The 21,234-nt window shown below is 44.7% G+C and overlaps 1 protein-coding gene across 1 annotated transcript; it reads right to left on the reverse strand.

Moving 5' to 3' along the window:
• Positions 1 to 479: 479 nt before the first annotated feature.
• Positions 480 to 19,905, reverse strand: CYP24A1 (cytochrome P450 family 24 subfamily A member 1). The gene is made up of 11 exons (XM_074406679.1): positions 19,262 to 19,905; positions 18,841 to 19,031; positions 17,510 to 17,603; positions 15,239 to 15,335; positions 12,178 to 12,269; positions 10,989 to 11,100; positions 9,101 to 9,246; positions 5,425 to 5,591; positions 4,593 to 4,671; positions 3,892 to 4,089; positions 480 to 3,793 (listed from the first exon to the last, which is right to left on the reverse strand). The coding sequence occupies exons 1-11, from the start codon at positions 19,517 to 19,519 to the stop codon at positions 3,683 to 3,685; spliced, it is 1,545 nt and encodes a 514-aa protein (XP_074262780.1). The 5' UTR covers positions 19,520 to 19,905; the 3' UTR covers positions 480 to 3,682.
• Positions 19,906 to 21,234: the final 1,329 nt, after the last annotated feature.

A 21,234-nucleotide genomic window follows, 5' to 3' on the forward strand; every position in this document is an offset into this window, starting at 1 on the left:
GAAGCGGGAGAGGCTGGGAGCTCCTGCAGTGGGTCCGGGCGAGAGATATTAGTGGCCACAACCAGTGTGATTACAAGGGGGGTAGAGATAGAAGTAACTAGACTTGAGAAATATTTAAGCAGCAAAAACATGGAAAGTTATTTTGCAATTCTAAGAATAATCTTGCAGTAAAACTGCTATTAAAGTCTAGATTTATCTAAGGGTAGACTTTGTAATATAGGGCTTGTAGACCACATGAGAAAATTTACTAGTAACATGAAGTTTGAATTTGTTTTTATTTTATTGTAACAAAAGCAATAAAGAGGGGAAGTCTCTCAAATGTTTTAAAAACTTTTATTCTTTCAGAGAATTTGAAGGTATACAGATGAAATCTGACAAGACATGTAAATCTATAATTCTAAAAATTTCACAGCAGAGAGAAAGCATATACCTAGATATGTACATATTTATTAAAATATAAAGACATAAGTGTATATTTCTGAAATAGTCTAAAAATATAACCTAGGAAGGGGAATCTTTATCAAATATACAGAATTATATATAGTATACATTTAGGAAAAGCAGTAGTAAAAATATGCACAAATAAACCATCTGTAAACCCAATTTTTAAGTCATAAATATTGCATGCATTTCTATGCATTTTACATTTTTGAAATCATATTTTTCCTAGGAGTTCAAATTACAAAACAAATATATAACAAATCTCTAGCTTTTGCATGCTTTACAATTGTCCCATTGAATAGACAGAAAAATTAAGGCATGGGAACTCGTTTTATAATATTAAAATCACACTGAATATTTTTAAGCTGTGACTAAACTTTGAAACATTGCTCTGCACCACAGATCCTAAATCAAGTACTGCAAATGTTAAAAAAAAATGACTGAGGCAAATTGCTAGTAGAACACACATACACACAGGCACACCCAGATACACAGATACACACACGCGCATGTCTGTGCTTCATATGCACAAACTCAATTTGACAACTATTGCTTCATCCATACTTCAATGTCATAAAGGAACTACATTAAGAAAATAATTTTAAGGTCCTTTAACAAAGTAATGCCACAGTAAGTCACTCGTCTTACAAGATGTTTGACTTCATTAAAGTCCTTTTAAAAATAGAGGTGTCCTCTAATTTCCCAATAATATTTTTATTGCAATGCAGGAAGAATATAACTTCATGGGAGGCCTGGTAACTTTAACCATCATTTAGCTTGGCTTACATTATCAAGCGGGTATTTCCCTAAGTAGTACATTAAATAGAGCTACAGTAAATGGATTGTCAGTGTTACTCCCAGCCCCAGAAAATTGAGCTGTTGTACATCTTTCACTGTCAAATGTAAACTTATTAAAGATTCCAACAGTGAATGTGGTAGGCAGGGGCTGAAACGGTTAGTAACTCTATGTGACTGACAGGTGCCAGCCTCCCTTTCATGTCATGGAAGATGCAAGAGAGAACAGGCTCCCAGGTCATTGTAAGCACCTGAAGATGGTGCTGTGAAGGGTAAACCAGCAGTGAACCCTGTAGAATGCCTTGGATCTCAGCCCTCAGTCTGCTTCCCTGAGTTGGATGTGATCTTAGCAAATACCACCATCTAGAAAGACAGTACAGCTTCTGGAACAATTTTGCAGAAGAAAACGTGTCAACACCTGGGCTTAACTGTTCTTTGTAAGCTGTTGTATGCTGTGGGTGTTTGAAGTTCGCTTTCCCGTAATGTAGAAGCCGTAAGCACCATTCCTGCAGAAATGTCAAAATGGCTGCTTTGGTCTTCGTTAAAAAAAAAAATCTGAAAAAAAAGGTGCACCCTAATTATATATCAAAGAAGTATACTTAAAGAAGACAAATTATCAGCCAAAAAAATATGCTAAAACTAAAATTGCCCTGGGCTCTTGCCACAGGTGTGGCTTGCTGTGGTCCACATGCTGTGTCTTTGCTGAAGACTGGGGTTCTCACAAGTGAGGCTACTTTCCTTATTCTACTTGATTCAGTTCTGTTGGTTGGGATGCTCAGAATTTGACACATTTCAAATTAGCATCAGACACTCTGCGGAGGAGTAATAATATATTCATTTGGGCCTTGTTCAGAAATTTCATCTGTAATTGTAAGTTTCTCTAAATAATCCACCAATCAGCAAATGTTCCTTAACTTGCCATTGACAAAGAGCAATTTCTTCTAGGAAAATCCTAGGAGATGCTGATCAAAGAACAAAAATGATAGAATCTGGTTTTAAACACGGACATGTCACTCTATAAAGCCATATGTTACAAATGTCATATTTCCACATAAAATGATTATTGGAGCTTTCTTAAACTTTTGATCACTTTTGAATTCATTTTAATGCATATAAGGAGACTATTACTAGACTTATTCTTAATTTCATTAAGGAAATTATTGCTCAGGACAAGGCTAATGTATACAATTAGGCTTATGTTAATTTAAAGGAAATAACTCAGTGGTATTGAAATAAATAGCAGCTGGTTGGTATATGGATATGGCAAAAGTCTTAGAGGGAACATAACTCCTCTATTGTCAGAAAAAGTATTGAATGGCAGACAGCAGAAAAAATACATATTCAATGCAGGCTGACAAATATATACATTTACATTACATGTCCTGCCATAACACAAACCTAGACCCTAGTGCTAAATACATCCCACTGCTTGTTTTTAATAAAGTTTATCAGAACAGTTTTTGTAGGCAGAATAACGGTCCTCCTAAAATGTCAATGCCCTAATCCCTGGAACACATGAATATGCTACCTTATGTGAAAAACTGACTTTTGCAGATGCAATTAAAATTATGAACTTTGAGACGGGAGACATGATCCTGGATAGTGTCAGACAGAAGCAACGTAAGAAGAAAGAGAGACTCAAAGTGTGAGAGGGACTCAACTGACCATTGTTACTGGCTTTGAGATGGGAAAGTTTTCACGAGCCAAGGAATATGGGAAATCTCTAAAAGTTGAGTATAGCCTTCAGCTGACAGCAGCAATAAAATGAAGACTACAGTCCTGTAACTATGAAGAACTAAATTCTGCCAACAACCCAAACTAGCAAGGGAACAGATTCTCCTCTAGAGCCTCCAGACAGAGCCCTGCCAACACTATAATTTTAGCCCGGAGGAGCCCTGTCAGACTTCTGATCTATAGAACTGTAAGAGAATAGATGTGTGCTGTTTAACTCACTAAGTTTTAGTAATTTGCTGTGGCAGCAATAGAAAACTAGGACATCAGCCCACTCATTAATTACAGATTATCTGTGGCCCCTTTCATGCTCCGAGGTAGTAATAAGAGGATGTGACAAAGACGGTACGGTCCACAAAACCTAAAATATTCACCAATTGGCCCTTTACAGAAAAAGTTTGCCAACGTTTGCTATTTGCATGCAAAAAACATGAACAGCTGTTAGCATTTACTAAACATTTAATTGACGCCAGGCTCAGGGATAGGTATTTGGGGTTCATATTATTTTTTTGTGATACGCTCTCTTTGGGTCCTCATTTTACAAATAAAAAAAGAAAGCAGAGAGATTAGGGAACTTCTCAAGGTCACTCAGCAAGTTAGAAGTGAGCAGGGATTCAAAGCCCAGTCTGGCTGACTTCTGAGCATGGCTCGTCCCTCGTCATTGTCAGTAGCTTGCAGAGGATAATGGACCCCCTGGATGCTCACCTGGGGCATCTTATCGCTGGCAGAACACGATGGGGAGCTCCCGGCTGGGCACCAGCGTGCCTAAGTGGAGCATCTCAACAGGCTCGTTGTCTGTGGCCAGGATGTCGTATTTGCGGACAATCTGTAACGCACATGCACACAAAAACAGAATCATCCCTCTCGTCTTCTGCCTTACGAAATAGCACAGAACATAATTGCAGAAACGGGTCAAGGTTTTACCCAACAAAGAGCCAGGTGCAGTTGAAGCTCAGCTAATCGGCGACCAACGCACATTCTTTTTCCAATGCCAAATGGGAGATGAGCAAAAGGACTGATTTTTTCCTTCTCCTGAAGCCAACGTTCGGGTCTAAACTGACTTGAATCTTCAAAATTGTCTTCACTGGATCCCAACACCTGGGTATTCAGCATCAGCACTGTCTTAAAAACATACAGACACACATAGCATTTAAAATAACCAGAAGAGACCTTTGAAAGGGCAAAGTTTACAAAAGTTGTCACCTTACAAATGAAAAGCCAAATCGACAAATTTATGATAATGACAATTGGCAACATGCACAGAGGGCTTAAAATGCACCAGGCAATAAATAGGTAAAGGGCTTTAAAATTGTAGATCACACCCACAACGACCCCGTGTGGTAGATTGTTATTAAACTCATTTTACAGATAAAGAAGTCGAGGTTCACAGAGATTGCATAACTCACTCAAGATAAGCCAGGCAAAGGTAAAACTGAAGCTAGCTCTCTGTCTCCGTAGCCATTAATTCTAATTCTATACTATGCAATATGTCAACTATTCACTACCATCTCTGTGTTTCCAAAAATGAATGTTTTCCAGTACAAAGTCTAGGGGGAGCTGATGAGTATTTGCAAAGTGTATCTTTCGAGGTTTTGTAAGGTGTAGAATATACACATTCTACTTACTCCTTTGGGTAAAGCATATTCGCCCAGAACTGTTGCCTTGTCAAGAGTCCGAGTTGTAAATGGTACAGTCGGGGTAAGCCTGAGAAGATAAAATCAGAGATGTAAAGGTGAGCACTGAAGTGTCAGTGGGAATGCAGATGGGATTAGGTGCTGCCCAAGTGCATACTCGAAAAGGCAACATGACCACAGCTCTTCCTAAAGAAGTTGTCTCCTTCTTCCCAAGATTCACATCTCTTGTTCCTCTCATCTTACTGAGTTAGTTAAAACCCAGTGCAAGGCTGTTTAGTAGCTGTTAACGTTGGTTTTCTTCATACGTCACTCCAGACTTCAATGTGTATGTTTCTATGCTGGCCCTCGTAGCCTGATGTTTGTTCAAAGTTTCTCCTCTCTACTCTTCCCAAAGTTGACAGTTTCCTTCTAATCCTAACATGTTGTGAGTTGTGTTTTCCCAAAAGGGCCTAAGAAAAATATTCCAAAAAATGTTTCATACCAGAGGCTCAAAAACAAAGCTGTCTCTAGGTCCTATTATATAATAATATGGCTCTTTTGTGAGCTTTCATCTCATAGCCATCAATCATGCCCCAATTAATTAGTGCTTACAGCATTCATTAGAGTAGCAGGATTACTGAATTAAGGGAGAGGGCACCAACTTTCCAAGATCTAATAGAATTTGCCCAAATGATTTAGAAAATGAGTGCCAGAAAAGAAATATGGCTCCAAAGACTTTTTGCAGTGTGATAAATGTTTCTAATTAGCTACAGGAAGCTGCCCACGAGTCGCATTTAAACAACAGCGTACTAACACATTCATATTGGCTCAGAGATGCTCTTACCTCATAGATTCTTTGAGACAGGCTTTTAAATACGGCATATTCCTCAGAGCTTCTGCCCGTGGCACCTGATTCTCAGGTAATACTCTTTGAATTTCTTTAAGAAGCTTTTGTTGCACTTGGGGATTACGGGATAAATTGTAGAGAATCCACATTAGGCTGTTTGCTGTCTGCAAGGCGAATGGACATAAACTTGAGTTTTTGTAAATAACTGCGTTACGCCACTATTAGCTGAAGAAAGGGCGATGCGATGATGCCTACTACCTTGTTCTACAAATCTATTATTAGTGAAGCTTTTTTCATGCATCCCATTGCTTTGCCTTTAGATAAATCCAATATATGAAAAAGCAGGTTTATTTTATAGAACATATCAATTAAGGATATATTTTAAATTATTTACTGAGGAAATAAAAGTATAATCTTTTAATCAGCTGCTTTAGAACATTTAAAATACAGTTTTGTTTGGTTGTTTGTTTGAGATGGAGTCTCGCTCTGGTGCCCAGGCTGGAGTGCAGTGGTGCCATCTTGGCTCACTGCAACCTCTGCCTCCTGGGTTCAAGCAAGTCTCTTGCCTCAGCATCCTGAGTAGCTGGGATTACAGGCACCCATCACCACACTTGGCTAATATTTGTATTTTTTAGTAGAGACCGGGTTTCGCCATGTTGGCCAGGCTGGTCTTGAACTCCTGACCTTAGGTGATCCACCTGCCTTGGCCTCCCAAAGTGCTGGGTTTATAGGCCTGAGCCACCACACCCGGCCTAACATACAGTTTAACACAATACTTGCTTGAACCCAAATGAGTACATGTAAAACTGGTGAAATGAGAATATTAGTGGGTTAAATCAATGCCAATTTTAGGGTTGTGATAATGTTTTCTTGTTAGACAGGACGTTACCATGAGGGAAAACTGGGAAATGGATACAAGGGATCCCTCTCTATTTTTTTCTGAGAACTGAATGTGAATCTACGATGATTTTAAAATAAAAATTTAATTAAAAATTGCTTGAGATAAAAAACATTAATGTAAAAACAGAGTAAACAGAGCGGGATGGTGATCCTCAGGCTGTTGCTAATGAGAGCCCTGAAGAAAATGGTATAGTGCAAATGGACAAGAAATGGCATTTCTGGAGTTTAAAAGTTTTTGGCCGTACCCTAAAAAGTTACCACCAAAATAAAAAGGCACTATCTGTGCTCAGGGTTTCAGCCACATGTAAAGAGCCCTCATGCGAGGGTGCCAACGCCAAAATAAGAAATTGGAGCATTGAGCTGAGTACTTCAAGGAAGCAGCTGCAGTTTCTGACAAAGGCCCACGCCCCTTGAAGTGGCATCTTTTATTTTCTCTCCAAAGGCATTTAGAGAAAACATATTGGTGGAAACAGCCAGTGTAGCTTTAGGCCTAATGATATTCACCACTAATAGTCATATAATTTATTTTTTAGGCCTTTCTTTGCTAATTTAAGCCAAATATGACCTAAAAATGATCATTGTGTCCTTACTCACAGACATGAAGGCGCTGTTGCTAAGTGCCATGTGCCACTCACAGAGGAGCAAAGTGCAAGACCATTCAGAGATGATGGTTATTTATTATTTTTGGAAGAAGATGCCTCCCAGGCAGCCTTCTTCATGTCAGCGAACTGGCAGCCTCGGCTGCAAATAAACTGTAGACTGCATTATTACAAGAGTCTAATTTACAAAACAGGAAGAGGGTGTAGCCATCAAATTAGATACACTTGCAAACGGGTCTGATTTTCCAAATGCGACTTTCAGAATAGCCAGGACCAAAAAAGAAACGGATTTAACCATATCAGTGAGTCCCTCACCGCAAGTACCAAACAGAGTTTCCAAAAGGCAGATCACTGTCACTTTTACCAAAGCCATGTAAGACAGTCCGAGCCTGTACGGAAAGCTGCAGGGGCTGAGCTAGAGCAGCCGATTCCAGGGGAAGTGGCCTGGGAAACCTCAGAGGCACACACTATCCTCGATTGACCTCCGTGGAACAGACCGAGCTCATGAACTGGTCTGCTGTTATCTATTCTCTCTGCTAAGTCCATTCTTTACCCACCAGCCAGAGCCCACTTTTAAAAACATAAATGATTAGGTGATTCCCTTGCTTAAAACCCTGCAAGAGCTTCCCATCACAGGTGCAATCAAATCCTAATGCCTTACCCAGGCTCACAAGGCCCATCTACTTCTTCAGTCTCAGCTCTTACCACATATGCCTGTTCTCTAGCTCCATCCCTCTTTCTGCCCCAGGGCCTTTGCATGGGCCGTTTTCTCTACCTGCAGTACTCTCCCACCAGGTCCTTCCATGGCTGGCTCCTTCTCATTATTCCAGAGTCGGCTCCAGTACATACTGCTTTCTCAGAGAGGGGTCTCCTCCAATCATCTCCATCTCTTTCTATTATGCCACCCTGATGGTGTCCTCCACAATCCATACCACTGTCTAAAGTGACCACATTTGTTTGTTCACATGTCTACTGTCTGTCTTCCCCACCTGCATACAAGTTCCGTGAGAGTGGAAACCCTTGTCTCTGATTCATGGTGGTCTCTCAAGAACCTGGAACAGTCCCAGGCATACAGTAGGTGCTCAATAGTTCCTGAATTCCTTCATTTATTCAACAAGAATCTATTAGCCACTGCTATATGCCAAGTACTGTTCTATGTCCTGGAAACACAGCAGTGGACAACCCTAAGCCTTGCCCTCAGCCCTCAGGGAGGTGAATTCCAGTTGAAAAAAAATGAAAGAATAACGGGTACACTTTACTTTCGACACTGTAAGGAACCTCCCAGGGTAAGTAATTCAATAGGAAAGTGAGCGAGGATGGATTTCTACTTTCAACCACTTCCTGGAGCATGAGGAGGAATGAGAAACTCGCTACGTTCTGATAGAGAAAACCCTCCCTTTTCTTCAGGTGAGAAACAGCACAGAAGGGGAAACGCATGGAAAATAAATGACTGCTTTACATTTTGCTTAGAGACTTTAAGGTGCATGAAATCTTGACTTAGGAGGAGTATTCACGTGGATCACTTCCATCATAGCTGGAAGAAGTATCTAAGTCAATTAAACCTACCTGAATGCCTAGGGAAGGATTTGTTTGGGGTTGGTCTGCGCTTAGTATCCACTATCTACTATCTCCTACGGAGTATTGGCCATATCAGAGACAGAACTTGGGTTTTTAAAATGCGCTGTTTCCCTTCAGTTAAAACCCACTTGTCCCAGACTCTTTGAGACTTTCTTTACAATTCTAAGCAGATAAAAATATTATTGGCTTGAAAGAGAGTATGCCATTTTCTTTTTACAGTAACAGCCAAAGTTAGGCACTTTGGGATAATGTGTGCAACTGAACAAAATACATCGAGTTTTGAAAAATCTGCATTTGGTATCTTGCCAGGGCATGGAACTTTGCTGCTCCTGAATTCCCATAGCAGTTTGCATGTACATCACGGCACTGATTACATCTGACTCTGGATGTTTGTCACTGGGGCATGTGAAGTCTCCTCCTACACTAGGTTTAAGGACAAAAGGCTGTGCATTGAGGCACAGCGGCATCTAGTATGAGAGTTTCGTTTCTGTGAAGTTGGTGCTCAGTGAATCCCGGTGAAATGAATGAGGTGAATTACTATTTAAAATTTGTCATCTAAAAATTGTACAGACTGTTCAAATCCAGCCCACCCTTACCGTTTCCACCGCAGCCAGCTGGAGCTCTGTGACAGCAGCATACAATTCTTTCTTCGAAAGCTGATTCTGGTGATAAATGTCACAAAGGAGATCTGCACTAGGCTGCTGAGAATACTTCTCTAACTGGTTGTCGATACAAGATTTGACTAGTAGAGCAGAGAAGAAAGAGAGGAAGTCAGTTGAAAATTAGGATGAGGAAAATCACAGAAGAAAACTTCAGCCCCAAATCCTTCTGACAATATCTAAATAGTCTTTTCAGGAACACTGACGATTTGTGACACACACTAATTATTGGCTTCTTGTTAAGCCGGCAAGGATGTTTCAATACCCACATGAGCAAGACGTCTTATACTTTAATGTGTATAGGAATAACCTGGGCATCTTCCCAAAATGCAGAATCTGAATCAGGCCTCAGGTGGGCCTGGAACTCTGCATTTCTAACAAGCTCCTAGGCGAGGCTGATGCCATTGGGCTGCAGGTCATACTTTTGAGTAGTAACAGTTTAGCTCTTGGGAGAAATAAGCATAAAAGAAGGTAGGATTAAGGTTCATTTTCAGAATCCGACTTGGACCCAGATATTACTAAGCACACACACCCCACCTGCATACACACAAGGACGGTGCCCATGTATCTTGACAATGGTAAAAATTTCTAATCTTTATAATGCAAAATCTAGGCGTGTATCTCCCTAATTTTTATTTTATTTTGAGATGGAGTCTGGCTCTGTTGCCACGCTGGAGTGCAGTGGCACGATCTCGGCTCACTGCAACCTCTGCCTCCCGGGTTTAAGTGATTCTTCTGCCCCAGCCTCCCAAGTAGCTGGGATCACAGGCATGCGCCACCATACCCTGCCTTCCCTCGCCTGGAAGCTAACAACCACCAGGCTCATAAGAATAATGAAAATGGTAATAATAATGGTGTTCAGATATGGCACAGCAGTCAGAGTTCGAGTCCTGGAACCCCTCCGTCTGGCTTCAAACCTTAGCTTTGCCATCACCTAGCATGCAATCTTGGGAACGTTTGCTAACTTCTCTGTGTCTCGGGTACCTCTCTCAGGGCTAATAAAAGGACCTACCTTACAGGCATGTTGTGAGGATTAAATAATGTATGAGTGAATAATGCCTAGCATCGAATCTTCTTCATCATGTAGCAGAAATAGCTCTGGCCAATGAGATACTGTATAATCTGTACTAGACCCAGAAACAGTTACATTGAGGTAGGTGCTCTTCTTTTTATTATTAGTTATTATTAGTCCATTTTATAGACAAGGTAACTGAGGATGAAAAGGTGATAGCACATTTGGCCAGGCCACCCCAACAACCAGTGATAGAGAGCGACTCGAACCCAGCTGATCCCTGACTCCATAGATTTTACTTTTTTTTTTTTTTTAAAGACAGTGTCTTACTCTGTGTCCCAAGTTGGAGTGCAGTGTCGCAGTCTTGGCTCACTGCAACCTCCACCTCCCAGGTTCAAGCAATTCTCCTGTCTCAGCCTCCTGAGTAGTTAGGATTACAGGCGCCTGCCACCACGCCCAGCTAATTGTTGTATTTTGAGTAGAGACTGGGTTTCACCAAGTTGGCCAGGCTGATCTCAAACTCCTGGTCTCAGGTGATCCGCTCGCCTCGGCTTCCCAACGTGTTGAGGTGACAGCAGCGAGCCACTGCGTCTGGCCAGATTTTACTTTTAACCACTCTTAATTCCCAAAGAAGACTACAGAAAGCGTGTTACTTAGAATCTATGTATGCAAAGGCAATCCCCAAAACACATGTGTTTGCAAAACCTAAACGGGGTGATGAGGTCCAGGAAGTCCCTCCAGACCTTCTCTCTGCAGCTGCAGACACAGGGGTGCTGGGCTGCTTCTGGCTGGATGTGAAGGGCGGCCCTTTACCTGATTTGAAAATGGTGTCCCAGGCCAGTGTGTGGTCCTGCCAGACCTTGGTGTTGAGGCTCTTGTGCAGCTCGACTGGAGTGACCATCATTCTCCCAAACGTGCTCATCATCTGAGAGAAATGCAAACCCTTTTTTATTCTGGATTCTCCGTCTCCCAGAGACAACTTACATTCGGGAAGAGGGGCGTTCTAAACCACAGCACCCTGCACTTTTTGAAAGGCTGGAATTACAGGGACGCCCCTGGCTCTCTCTGCAGTGGTCCTGGAAGCAATGTCCATACCCCGTTGCCACCTCCTTTCAATATGGAAAGTAATATGGGGGATGATTTCCCACTGGTTGTGTTGGATTAAAATTGTAATCTTATCACCTAATTGTAAAAAAAAAAAAAGAGGGAAAACTATAACTTTCATACTCACTTCAATTTCTAATAATTTCCAAACCTCAGTGATTTTCAAACCAATTTCACAGCGTTTATCCTATCTACACATCACTCAAACTATTCAAAAAGGTAAAATCTGAAAAATTTCGGGCTCTTTTTAAAATGTATTTTTAATCAACTGATTTTTAATTAAAATAGTGATTTTAACCATGCCTTAACAAAGAAATAATGGACTTAATGTGTTTCTTTATGTTACGCGCATATACGCAGGGCTTTCCAACCCCCAGGCCATGAACCAGTACTGGCCAGCGGCCTGCTAGGAATTGGGCCATGCAGCAGGAGGTGATCAGTGGGCCAGCAAGGGTTACCACCTGAGCTCTGCCTCCTGCCAGCTCAATGGCTGTGTTAGATTGTTGCAGGAGTGCAAACCCTGTTGTGGCTGCCCATGCAAGGGATCTAGGTAGATTCTTCTTATGAGAATCTAATGCCTGATGATCTGTCACTGTCTCCCCTCACCCCCAGATGGGACCTTCTCATTGCAAGAAAACTAGCTAGGGCTTCCACTGATTCTACATTAATCCATAAAAAAATTGTCTTCCATAAGACTGGTCCCTGGTGCCAGAAAGGTTGGAGACAGCTGCATATATGTACATAAATACACGAACATAGATAATGCACATAAAATGAACACTTAACTATTGAAATAAAATATGTGTGTATGCCATTTTTTGGGAAACACTGAAGTTCTGTAAAAATAAATCTGTAAAACATCAGTCAAGAAAACTGCTCTCCTAAAGAGGCTGCTTACTGTTTTGATGGCCATGATGAAGTTCACAGCTTCATCCCCCGTATTCTTCTGGAGAAGCCCAAATCTCTTCTCATACAACACGAGGCAGATACCTGTTATTTAAAATAATCATCACTTTACACAGTCACAGCAATGCTGGAGTCTGTGTTTAGCTGACGGTTAAAGACAGTTCTATGCCTCTTAAAAGCGCGGGATTTTCTGAGAAAAGGCAATAGTCCAAGAATACCAAGAAAAAGCAAAGGGTCTGAGAGAAAGGGGGCACAATCACTCTCCCCTTTTTCTGGAAAAGATCTCCAGGTCCAATGACTCATCACCTTAGAACGTCCTGCTCAGAGGTCCACTGTGCTGAGTCATAGCAGTCACATAGGAGAGATCCAGGGACCCTAGCAAGGGCCCTGCTGGGTCAGGCCTGCGCTATGCCTGAAACTCAGCTGGGTTTTTAGAGTCACTTACTGGATTCTATTGCCGGACATAATCGTTTAGAAGCCATTCACCAGAGGAAAAGGGAAGGGAATAATTATGTTCCAAACACCTATTACATGCCAGGTACTGGGCTAGCACTTCATATGGGTTTTTTTCTTCCATTTCATCATTTTATTTAGAAGAAACCTTTTAAAAATAAAATTCTCAACTCTTCGTTTCAAAACTTTGTATCTACAGAAAACCTGAGGGAGTGGTAACGTGACAACCTGTATCCTCTGAACTCATCAACATTTTGCGGCCATTTCCTTCCCTTTGTGTGTGTGTGTGCATACAAGTGTATATGTGACTGTGTGTGCCGAACCATTTGGAAATAATTTTGAGCTCTCAGGACACTTCACCATTAGATACTTTAGCAGTAATGTCCCAAGAATAAAGCATTCTCCTACATAAACAGTGTCATTAACATCTTTAAGAACATTAGCGGCCATTTCAAAAAAAATCTACTGTGTCCCATTTTAAAATGTTCCCCATTGTCCTAAAAATTATCTCCTGTAAACTTTTTTTTTTTTTTTTTTTTAAAGAGGACACAGGGTGGAGGATGGTGGCTCACACCTGTAATCTTAGCTCTTTAGGAGGCTGGGGCAGGCAGATTGCTTGAGCCCAGGAGTTTGAGAACAGGCTGGGCAATATGACAGAACCCTGTCTTTAAGAAAAATAAAATAAAATAACATTAGCCAGGCATGGTAACATGTGCCTGTAGTCCCAGCTGCTCTGGAGGCTGAGGCAGGAGAATCGCGTGAACCCAGGAGGTGGAGATTACAGTAAGCCGAGATCATGTCACTGCACTCCAGCCTGGGGTCAGAGTGAGACTCTGTCTCAAATAATTAATAAAAAGAAAGTTACTTATTTTTATATTAATCTATTTATGGCAGTGATTCTGACCTTGAATTTATGGAAGTGTTTCAGGTTTTCCTTCTATCCCTCCCATCAGCAGCCACAGGGATCCTCCCAGCAAATCTGCCCATATCATACTGCTGCTAAAAACACTCCCACAGCTCCCGGTTACTTCCAGGCTCAAATGCAAACTCCCTCCCAGGCAGCCCTCCATGAGCTGGCTGCCAGCCCTCTCCCAGCCTCTGTCCCCTCCCACACCCCTGTCTTACAGGATTTGCTTCATTCATTCTGAACTTCTTCTGCAGACACTCTCCTTCTTCCCTTTTCACCTGGTGAGCTCCTACTGAACCATCAGGTCTGAGCTGAGAGGCCCCATCTCGGTGAAGCGACCCCTGCCCATGTCTGGCTTAGGCAGCCCTCTCCCACAGCCCTGAATGTCCTCAGCCAGGTGCTCTCCCGCCTCATCATGGTTGACTGCCCTCCTGCCTGCACCCCCACAGGCAGTGAGCTTTTCCAGAGTGATCCTTGAAGAAAGCGGTCATGCCCTCGCTCCCTTGCTTGCCCCATCTGAATCAGACGAGGGGCAAAGTCTTGCCGGGACCCATCAGATACCTGCCTTCTTTCTGACCTCATCTTCTTTCACACCTCCCCTTCGTCCCAGCTTGTTCATCGAGATCCACTCACAGCAGCACCTTGCAGTTCCTCAGACACTGCGCGCGTGCTTCCACCTCCCGGCATTTGCACCTGCTGTCTCTGCTGCCTGGAATGCCTGGAACAGCCTTCTACAGGAGCCCTTGTGATTTGCTCTTTCCCTTTCTTTAGGACTTACCTCAAATGCCTCCTTAACTAAAAAGGATTTGCACCTCTTTCATGCTCGCTTTCTTTTTCTTTTTCTTTCTTTCTTTCCTTCCTTCCTTCCTTCCTTCCTGTCTCCTCCCTCCCTCCCTCCCTCCCTTCCTTCCTTCTGTCCCTCCCTTCCTCCTTTTTCCTCTCTCCTCCCTCCCTCCCTCCCTCCCTTCTCTCTCTCTCTCTCTCTCTCTCTCTCTCTCTCTCTCTCTCTCTTTCTCTCTCTCTGGGGTCTCAGTCCATCACCCAGACTGGAATGCAGTGGCACAATCACACCTTCACTTCTGCTTCAACTTCCCAGGGTCAAGCAATCCTGCCACCCCAGCCTCCCGAGTAGCTGGGACTATAGGCATGTGCCACCACACCCAGCTCATTTTTGTATTTTTTGTGGAGACAAGGTTTTGCTGTGTTCCCTAAGCTGGGCTCAGATTCCTGGGCTGGCCTCAAGTCATCTGCCCACCTCAGCCTCCCAAAGCCCTGTGACTACAGGCATGAGCCACCGTACCTGGCTTTCATGCCTCTTAACTCCTTTTCTCTTTTCCTTTACTCCTTGGAAGGGTATGTTTTAAAATGTGTTTACTTGTTGACTATCATCTTGTCTAGCATATAAGCTACTCAAGGGCAGGGAGGTTATCTGTTTCGTTCCTCATTGTACCCCTGCTACCTAGCTCAGTGCCAGACACACAGCCAGTGTTCAACAAATGTTTGTTGTATGACTTCATAAACAATCCATAGTTCAAGGCATAACGAAAGCACATAAAAGAAGCATGAGAAGGGCTGCTATGGCCTTTCCCTAGGCAGCAATAATGCATGATTACAGAAGGGTTGCCAGCAGAGCCATGCTTCACTCTCAAAATCCCCTGCAAAATCAATGAGCAAGACTGTAGTGGCAACTCACTTTCAAGTGACCATTTGTTCAGTTCACCGTACAAGTCTTCAATGTGGCCTTTTTCATCACAGAGCTCATCTATTCTGCCCATAAAATCAGCCAAGACCTTCAAAGGAAACAACCACAAGAGACACGTTTTAAAGATGTTGAAGGAAAACAAAGGTTCAAAGCTCACTGAGCTAACTTCAGGCCTTGCTATGTGGTATATTCACCCGCCATCATGTTATTCATCCTGAAGTCATGCTAATTATATACTCTCCCTGGGAACCCACCTTATCCCCTAAGGACCTTGTCCTGGGTTATTTCCTGAGCTTTTCCTGAAGCCACCCTGAAGCTTACGTTTCAGCTTTTAATCTAAAAATAATTCTGGCAATTTAAGAAAAGAAAAACATTTTTTCCCCTAATCAGAATGGGGGAATAAACCACAAAGGAATTAGCCAAATGTCCCTGTTAGCCCAGCCTCTCAAGGACTGTGAATCGGCAGCTATCCTGAGATGCCCTTCCACATCTGTACAAGCAAATGTCTCTTTATTGGTTGGTGGTTGTGTTAAGCATATTGAATTTGGAGCCAGTAGATCTACCAATTCTGGACGCAGCTCCTTCCCTGAGTAGTCTATGACCTTGGGACAGTCACATAAGACCTCTGGATGCCAGTTTCATAAACCAGTTTTCAATTACTAATGCCTCACATTTAATGAGGTCCACGTGGTTCCCAACACTGTACAAAGTGTATTGGCTGATCCTCCCAGCAACGCCATGAGGTAGTAGGTACTGTCATTAGTCATTTCCCATGTAATAGATGAGAAAGCTGAGGCTTAAAGAGGCCAAGTTGCTCACTTGTGGACAAAGAGCTGATAAGTTGCCATCCTGGACCCTACCAAGAGCTGGTCTGATCATAAAGTCCACACATGTGGATTTAGTTTGCATGTTTAGTTTGCCCACATAGTACATGTAAAAGTACTTTGAATTTGTTACCATAAAAAAAAAAACACAAGAGGTTTCATATGAATGTATGGATTTGCCACTACTAGTTAAAAATGTAAATAACAATTACAGAACTTGGCGACGCGAGGTCTGCATTCCTACGTGGCCACCCTTTGCTGGCACTGGGGCTGCTGTCCCTCCTAGGAGGGCCATTCACTGTCATGTTTCCTAAAATTTTCACTGGGTCTGCCTTATTATTTTATATTAGCCAGGTGGCCCCTGGAAGCTTCTGAGTTTGCAAACCTTCACCTATATGATCCCATCTGGGGCCACATCCAGTTCAAAATAAACATCCAAAGTTAACGGAGGTAAAAAGAGACTACTATATGCTTAAAACCCCCTTTGACTCCATGTTGTCTAAGGGATAATGTCCAAATGCTTTAGTATAATTCAAAAATATTGTTAAGATCTGTCCAGTATCATTTCAGAGAAAGCCTTACATCAGCTATACTAAACGACCGATTCTCTGAACACACCATGTCATTTCACGCCTATTTTCAGAAGGCTCTGCTCTCTGCCTTCACGCCTCCCTCCACCTTCTTTGCTTTCAGATTCCCACTCTTCCTGAAAAACCCAGCTCAAGTATCACAACTTAAGAACTTTACAAGGCTATCTCATTTAATTCTCACAGCAAACTCATGGGGTGGGAACCGTTACTCCCATTATGTAGATGAGGAAACTGAGGCTTAGGGAAGTTGAGTGATATCGCCAGTTCTCATAGCCAGGGAGTGGAAGGCTGGGGCTTAAATCCAAGGCTGTAGAATACCAAAGTCTCTGTTCCTCATTTCTCCCTCATTGTGATATGACTTTAAAAAAGGCTGAAGGGCTGGACATGGTGGCTCACGCCAGTAATCTCAGTACGTTGGGAGGCAGAGGCAGGCAGATCACGAGGTCAGGAGTTTGAGACCAGCCTGACCAACATGGTGGAACCCCATCTCTACTAAAAATACAAAAATTAGCTGGGTGTGGTGGTGGGTACCTGTAGTCCCAACTACTCAGAAGGCTGAGGCAGGAGAATTGCTTCAACCTGAGAGGCAGAGGTTGAGTGAGCTGAGACTGTAACACTGCACTCCAGCCTGAAAAAACAAAACAAAACAAAACAAAACAAGACAGAGTGTGAAGGAGGGAGAAATATTGGTGGGGAGGAGGTTGTAGGAAGGAATGGAGAGAAAGAGATGCCCTTAAATCATCTGAATTGCGTTCTTTTTTCTCTGTACTTTGTGGCTGTGACTTGAAGCTCTATTAATATCCCTATGTCCCCAGGAGCCCCAGGAAAGCTGGCCGCAGCCTGCAAACCTCGTTGATTTTGTCGTCCAGCTTCATCACTTCCACTGGTTTCATTAGCTTCTTTTGAAAGGCGCTCCGGACCCGCTGCCAGTCTTCACCTTCCCTGTGAGAGAAGCGGAAATACATTTAGAGCACATTGGAAAGCAAAGAAGGGAGATGCAGAAATACCTCCAGCTGCAACGTCAAGAACCATACAATCAAATAAACACTGAGAATCATGCTGAGAAATAGCCAGAGAATATGAATACTAGAGTATTTGGGATAAAATAGTGATCATATTTTGACAATCTTTTGACAATAGGATGAAAAGGCATCCTTCCTCCTAGTCAAAGATTGTACCAGAAAATTGAAGTCCAGATAATCTGGGTTCAGGGATTTTGAGGTGTCTTTGCAGGGAGTGGGAGGTGGGTGGCCAGAGGCTAATTCCTAGCAGTGAAAGGGGGCATGTGAGCATCCCATCACCAGCAACTCTGATATGTTTGAGGGAAGAATCTTGTCTTCTTTCAACTCATTGGTGTGGGGTTCATATTTACAAAATACCTCAGAATAAAAATTTTACCGTCACCTCCAAATAACATACAGCCAGAGATTCACTGGAGTAGTAAAAAACCTCTTGCAATCATGCGGTTGTATGCACCTGCCTCGTAGCATACCACACAGAGTGAGGCACCGTGCATTAATACGGTTTTTAATTCCAGTAATTATATCCTGGAAAATATAACTATTAGGCATTACGATGGGGGGGGCGTAAATAAAGGTTGCGATTTGTTAAATGCTAACAACTAAAAAGAAGAATCACATCGCATTGTAGCACTTATCTACCTAAACTACAACTTTGACATCCCTCCTGATTCAAATTTTACAAGTAGAAATAAGGCATGACCCCCAATCCTTTGCAGAAAAGGTCACTGTAAAAAGCAAAAGAGGTTAAATTCTGGTTTTTGAGCTTGCAAGGCATTTCAGGGAGTTTTAAGGGCTAATTTTGTTTGTATAAGATGCTTGCATGGTAAGCTAACTTCACAACCTCATCCTGCCCAGGGATCTGAACACCACAGTTTGTACAACCGTGTTTTGGCGTTTCTTTGATGGAAGGGTGTGGCCCTGCCCTCTTGCCAGAGGGAACGCAGGTGTCCGGTGCACAGCACGGCTTTTGAATGGATCGACTCTAATCTACACAAGAGCTCAGGGTTGCAGTCGCCCCGAAGCGGGGCTTTGGTATCCGCCCTGCCTAAGGAGAGTCCAACCCCAGGGAACTCTAACTCCTGCCTCTTCACAATTTCCAGGGGCTGTCAGGTTCATCAGGCGCGGCCGCATGCCCAGGTCCCTCGGTTTGGACTCACAGAATCAGCAGCCCGTAGCCTTCTTTGCGGTAGTCGCGATAGGCCTTCCATGGTTTGATCTCCAGCCGCTGCGGGTGCGCGCTCTCGGTGCGGTACAGAGCTTCCAGCAGGCACGGCGAGCCCAGGTGCACCGACTCAAAGGAACCCAGCTTCATGCGGAAAATCTTGCCGTACTTCTTGTGGTACTCCGCCTGCAGCGGGCCCGGCACCACGAGGAGTCAGCGCGCATCCTCCGCGGTCCCAGAAGCGCTTCTCCCTCCTCCCGCCTCCTTCTTCCTCGGAGACCGGGGACCGTGGCTCCCCAGACGCCAAAGCGCACCGTGCGCCCGAGCCGCGCACCTCGGGGAAGGTTTGGTGCGCCACTGGGAGGGCGGAACAGGGAGGAGAAAGGGAATCAGGGGCGGCGCGAAAAGGTATTTACCAGGGTGTCGTGCTGTTTCTTGAGCCCCCCTTTCCAGAGAATCTGCAGCAGGCTGCCCAGCAGTGGCCAGTTGGTGGGGCCCGGCAGGGCGGCGGCGTCCTGGGTTTCGCCACCAGCTGTCAGCGGGCAGACCGGCACCTCTCGTGGCCGAGGGGGTGTGCACGCCGCGGAGGTCACGGGTCTCGGGGGCTGCCTCGGACTTCGCTGCCGCTGCAGGAAGGAGGCGAGCGAGCGGCTCTTTCTGATGGGGGAGCTCATGGCAGCGGGGGGCACTGGGGCGTGGGAGGGGACGGGGTGAGGCGAGGTTGGTACGAGGGACTGGTGGGATCTGGGGGCTTAACGATTCTGGGAAGGGGAGGCAAAGAGGGCCGGCTGGCGTGATGGAGCGGGCGGAAAGGGCCTCGGCGAGGATGCTCGGCGCTGCACCGTGCGGCAGCCTCAGAGCCTTGGTGCCTCCCGGCGCTGGCCGTAGGGGCTGGAAGAGGGCGGCCGGGGACTGGGGACCTCTTGGAAAGGGAAAGCTGGGAGTCCTCCTGTTGAGCTGCAAGTCTGACTTCTAGGGTCTCGCTGGAACCGCGGGGAGGAGGTGTCAAGGAGGGTAGGTGAGATGCTGCTGGCGCCGCGTTCCCTCCGGTCCCTCTCCACGTTCTCGAGCCCGGGGACCTTGCATTTATGGAGACAGGGCATGCCCTGGGTGGCCAATGAGCACTCAGAGGAGGGCGGAGTGGCCCCCGGCTGGCCAGGCTCCGAGGGACGCGGGACCCAGGGGAGGGGGTGGAAGGAGGATGGAGTCAGCGAGGTGAGCGAGGGCATCCGCGCTTCGGGTCACCGGGGCGCTCGCTGCTCGCCGGGCGCGGGAGGTGGGGTGGGGACCGCAGACTCCACCCCGGAGGTAATCCCCGGGAAGGCACGCGAAGCCCGGAGTTCATCGGGTGTACGCCAAACGCGCCTCCCTGCCCTCCCACTGCGGGCAGGAGCCGGCAGTGGGTACAGTGGTTGCCGCCCGGCGCTTGCACAATCGCGATGCCGGGCGGCGAGGTCCCCGAGTGCGGGCGCGGGAAAGCGGCCGGCGTCTGCCAGGAGCCCGGAGAGCCCGCGCACTTACTGGGAGCCAGATCCCCCAGCCTGGACTGAAGTTCTGTTTTGGAGGAAGTTTGGCTTTCTGCGCCTCTCAGAGTGGGGAGGATCTGAGTCTTACTAAAATGCGCCGGAAGAGGAGACTTTTGGGTCTTAACTTGAGCGAGAAGGGAAGTTTGTAGAATTTCCTTTCTGCTGTTTCATGTCTGGTTGTTTTGCAGATTAAATGAATGAACGCGCATAAAGCAGCAACAACGGAGCGCTGTCCATAGTCAGCAGTCACCAAAAATTAGCTGCTGTTGTTACTTCTTTAGGAAGTTAGGAAATGCGCCTTGGAGAGGGTGGCTTGTACCAGCGACGCTTGAATTCAGGCTGGGCCACATTTTCCCTATGTCCACCGCCCGTCTCTGTTTGTGAAAAGGAGGGGCACACAGAGCTCGAGACCACCGTCCCTAATGCCCACCGGCCCACCCCAAGGTGCGTCTTAGGCAGGTCCAGTGACAAACATACACAACTTCGAGAATCATCCGGGCCGGCAAGAGAACCTGCTGCTTTGCTAATTCAGGAAGGAAAGTTGGAGATTTTTGTTGATTGTTTTAAAGTGGTTTGAATTCTTTCAACCTGATCCGATACAAAACTACCACCAGCCAAGGAGGAGCGAAGGGACGTTCTGTTTCCTTGCCCTGCTTTTCAGTCACGTGTCTCAGTCATTTTTTGCCCTGAGTGTTGGCAAATCCTTCCCTGGTAAATTCTTTTGTAAGTCTCTAGTTTGTTTCTTAAAAATCTTTTGCAGTCCGACTTGAGCTTGAACACCATAATTTCTGATTTGTCAGGAGGGGTTAATGACTGTTTATGTTAGTAAAAATAATAGCTATTGATACATACTATAATTTATG

Source organism: Saimiri boliviensis, chromosome 9, assembly GCF_048565385.1.
Source record: "Saimiri boliviensis isolate mSaiBol1 chromosome 9, mSaiBol1.pri, whole genome shotgun sequence".
In the NCBI taxonomy this organism is placed as follows: domain Eukaryota; kingdom Metazoa; phylum Chordata; class Mammalia; order Primates; family Cebidae; genus Saimiri; species Saimiri boliviensis.

Coding starts and splice junctions, on each gene's coding strand:
- CYP24A1 (XM_074406679.1), bottom strand. CDS start 19,519: ATGAGCTCCCCCATCAGAAAGAGCCGCTCGCTCGCCTCCTTCCTGCAG. Junction 17,604..18,840: donor GGCTACGGGCTGCTGATTCT/GTGAGTCCAAAC, acceptor CTTCTCTCACAG/GGAAGGTGAAGACTGGCAGC. Junction 3,794..3,891: donor TGCACCTGGCTCTTTGTTGG/GTAAAACCTTGA, acceptor TGTGCGTTACAG/ATTGTCCGCAAATACGACAT.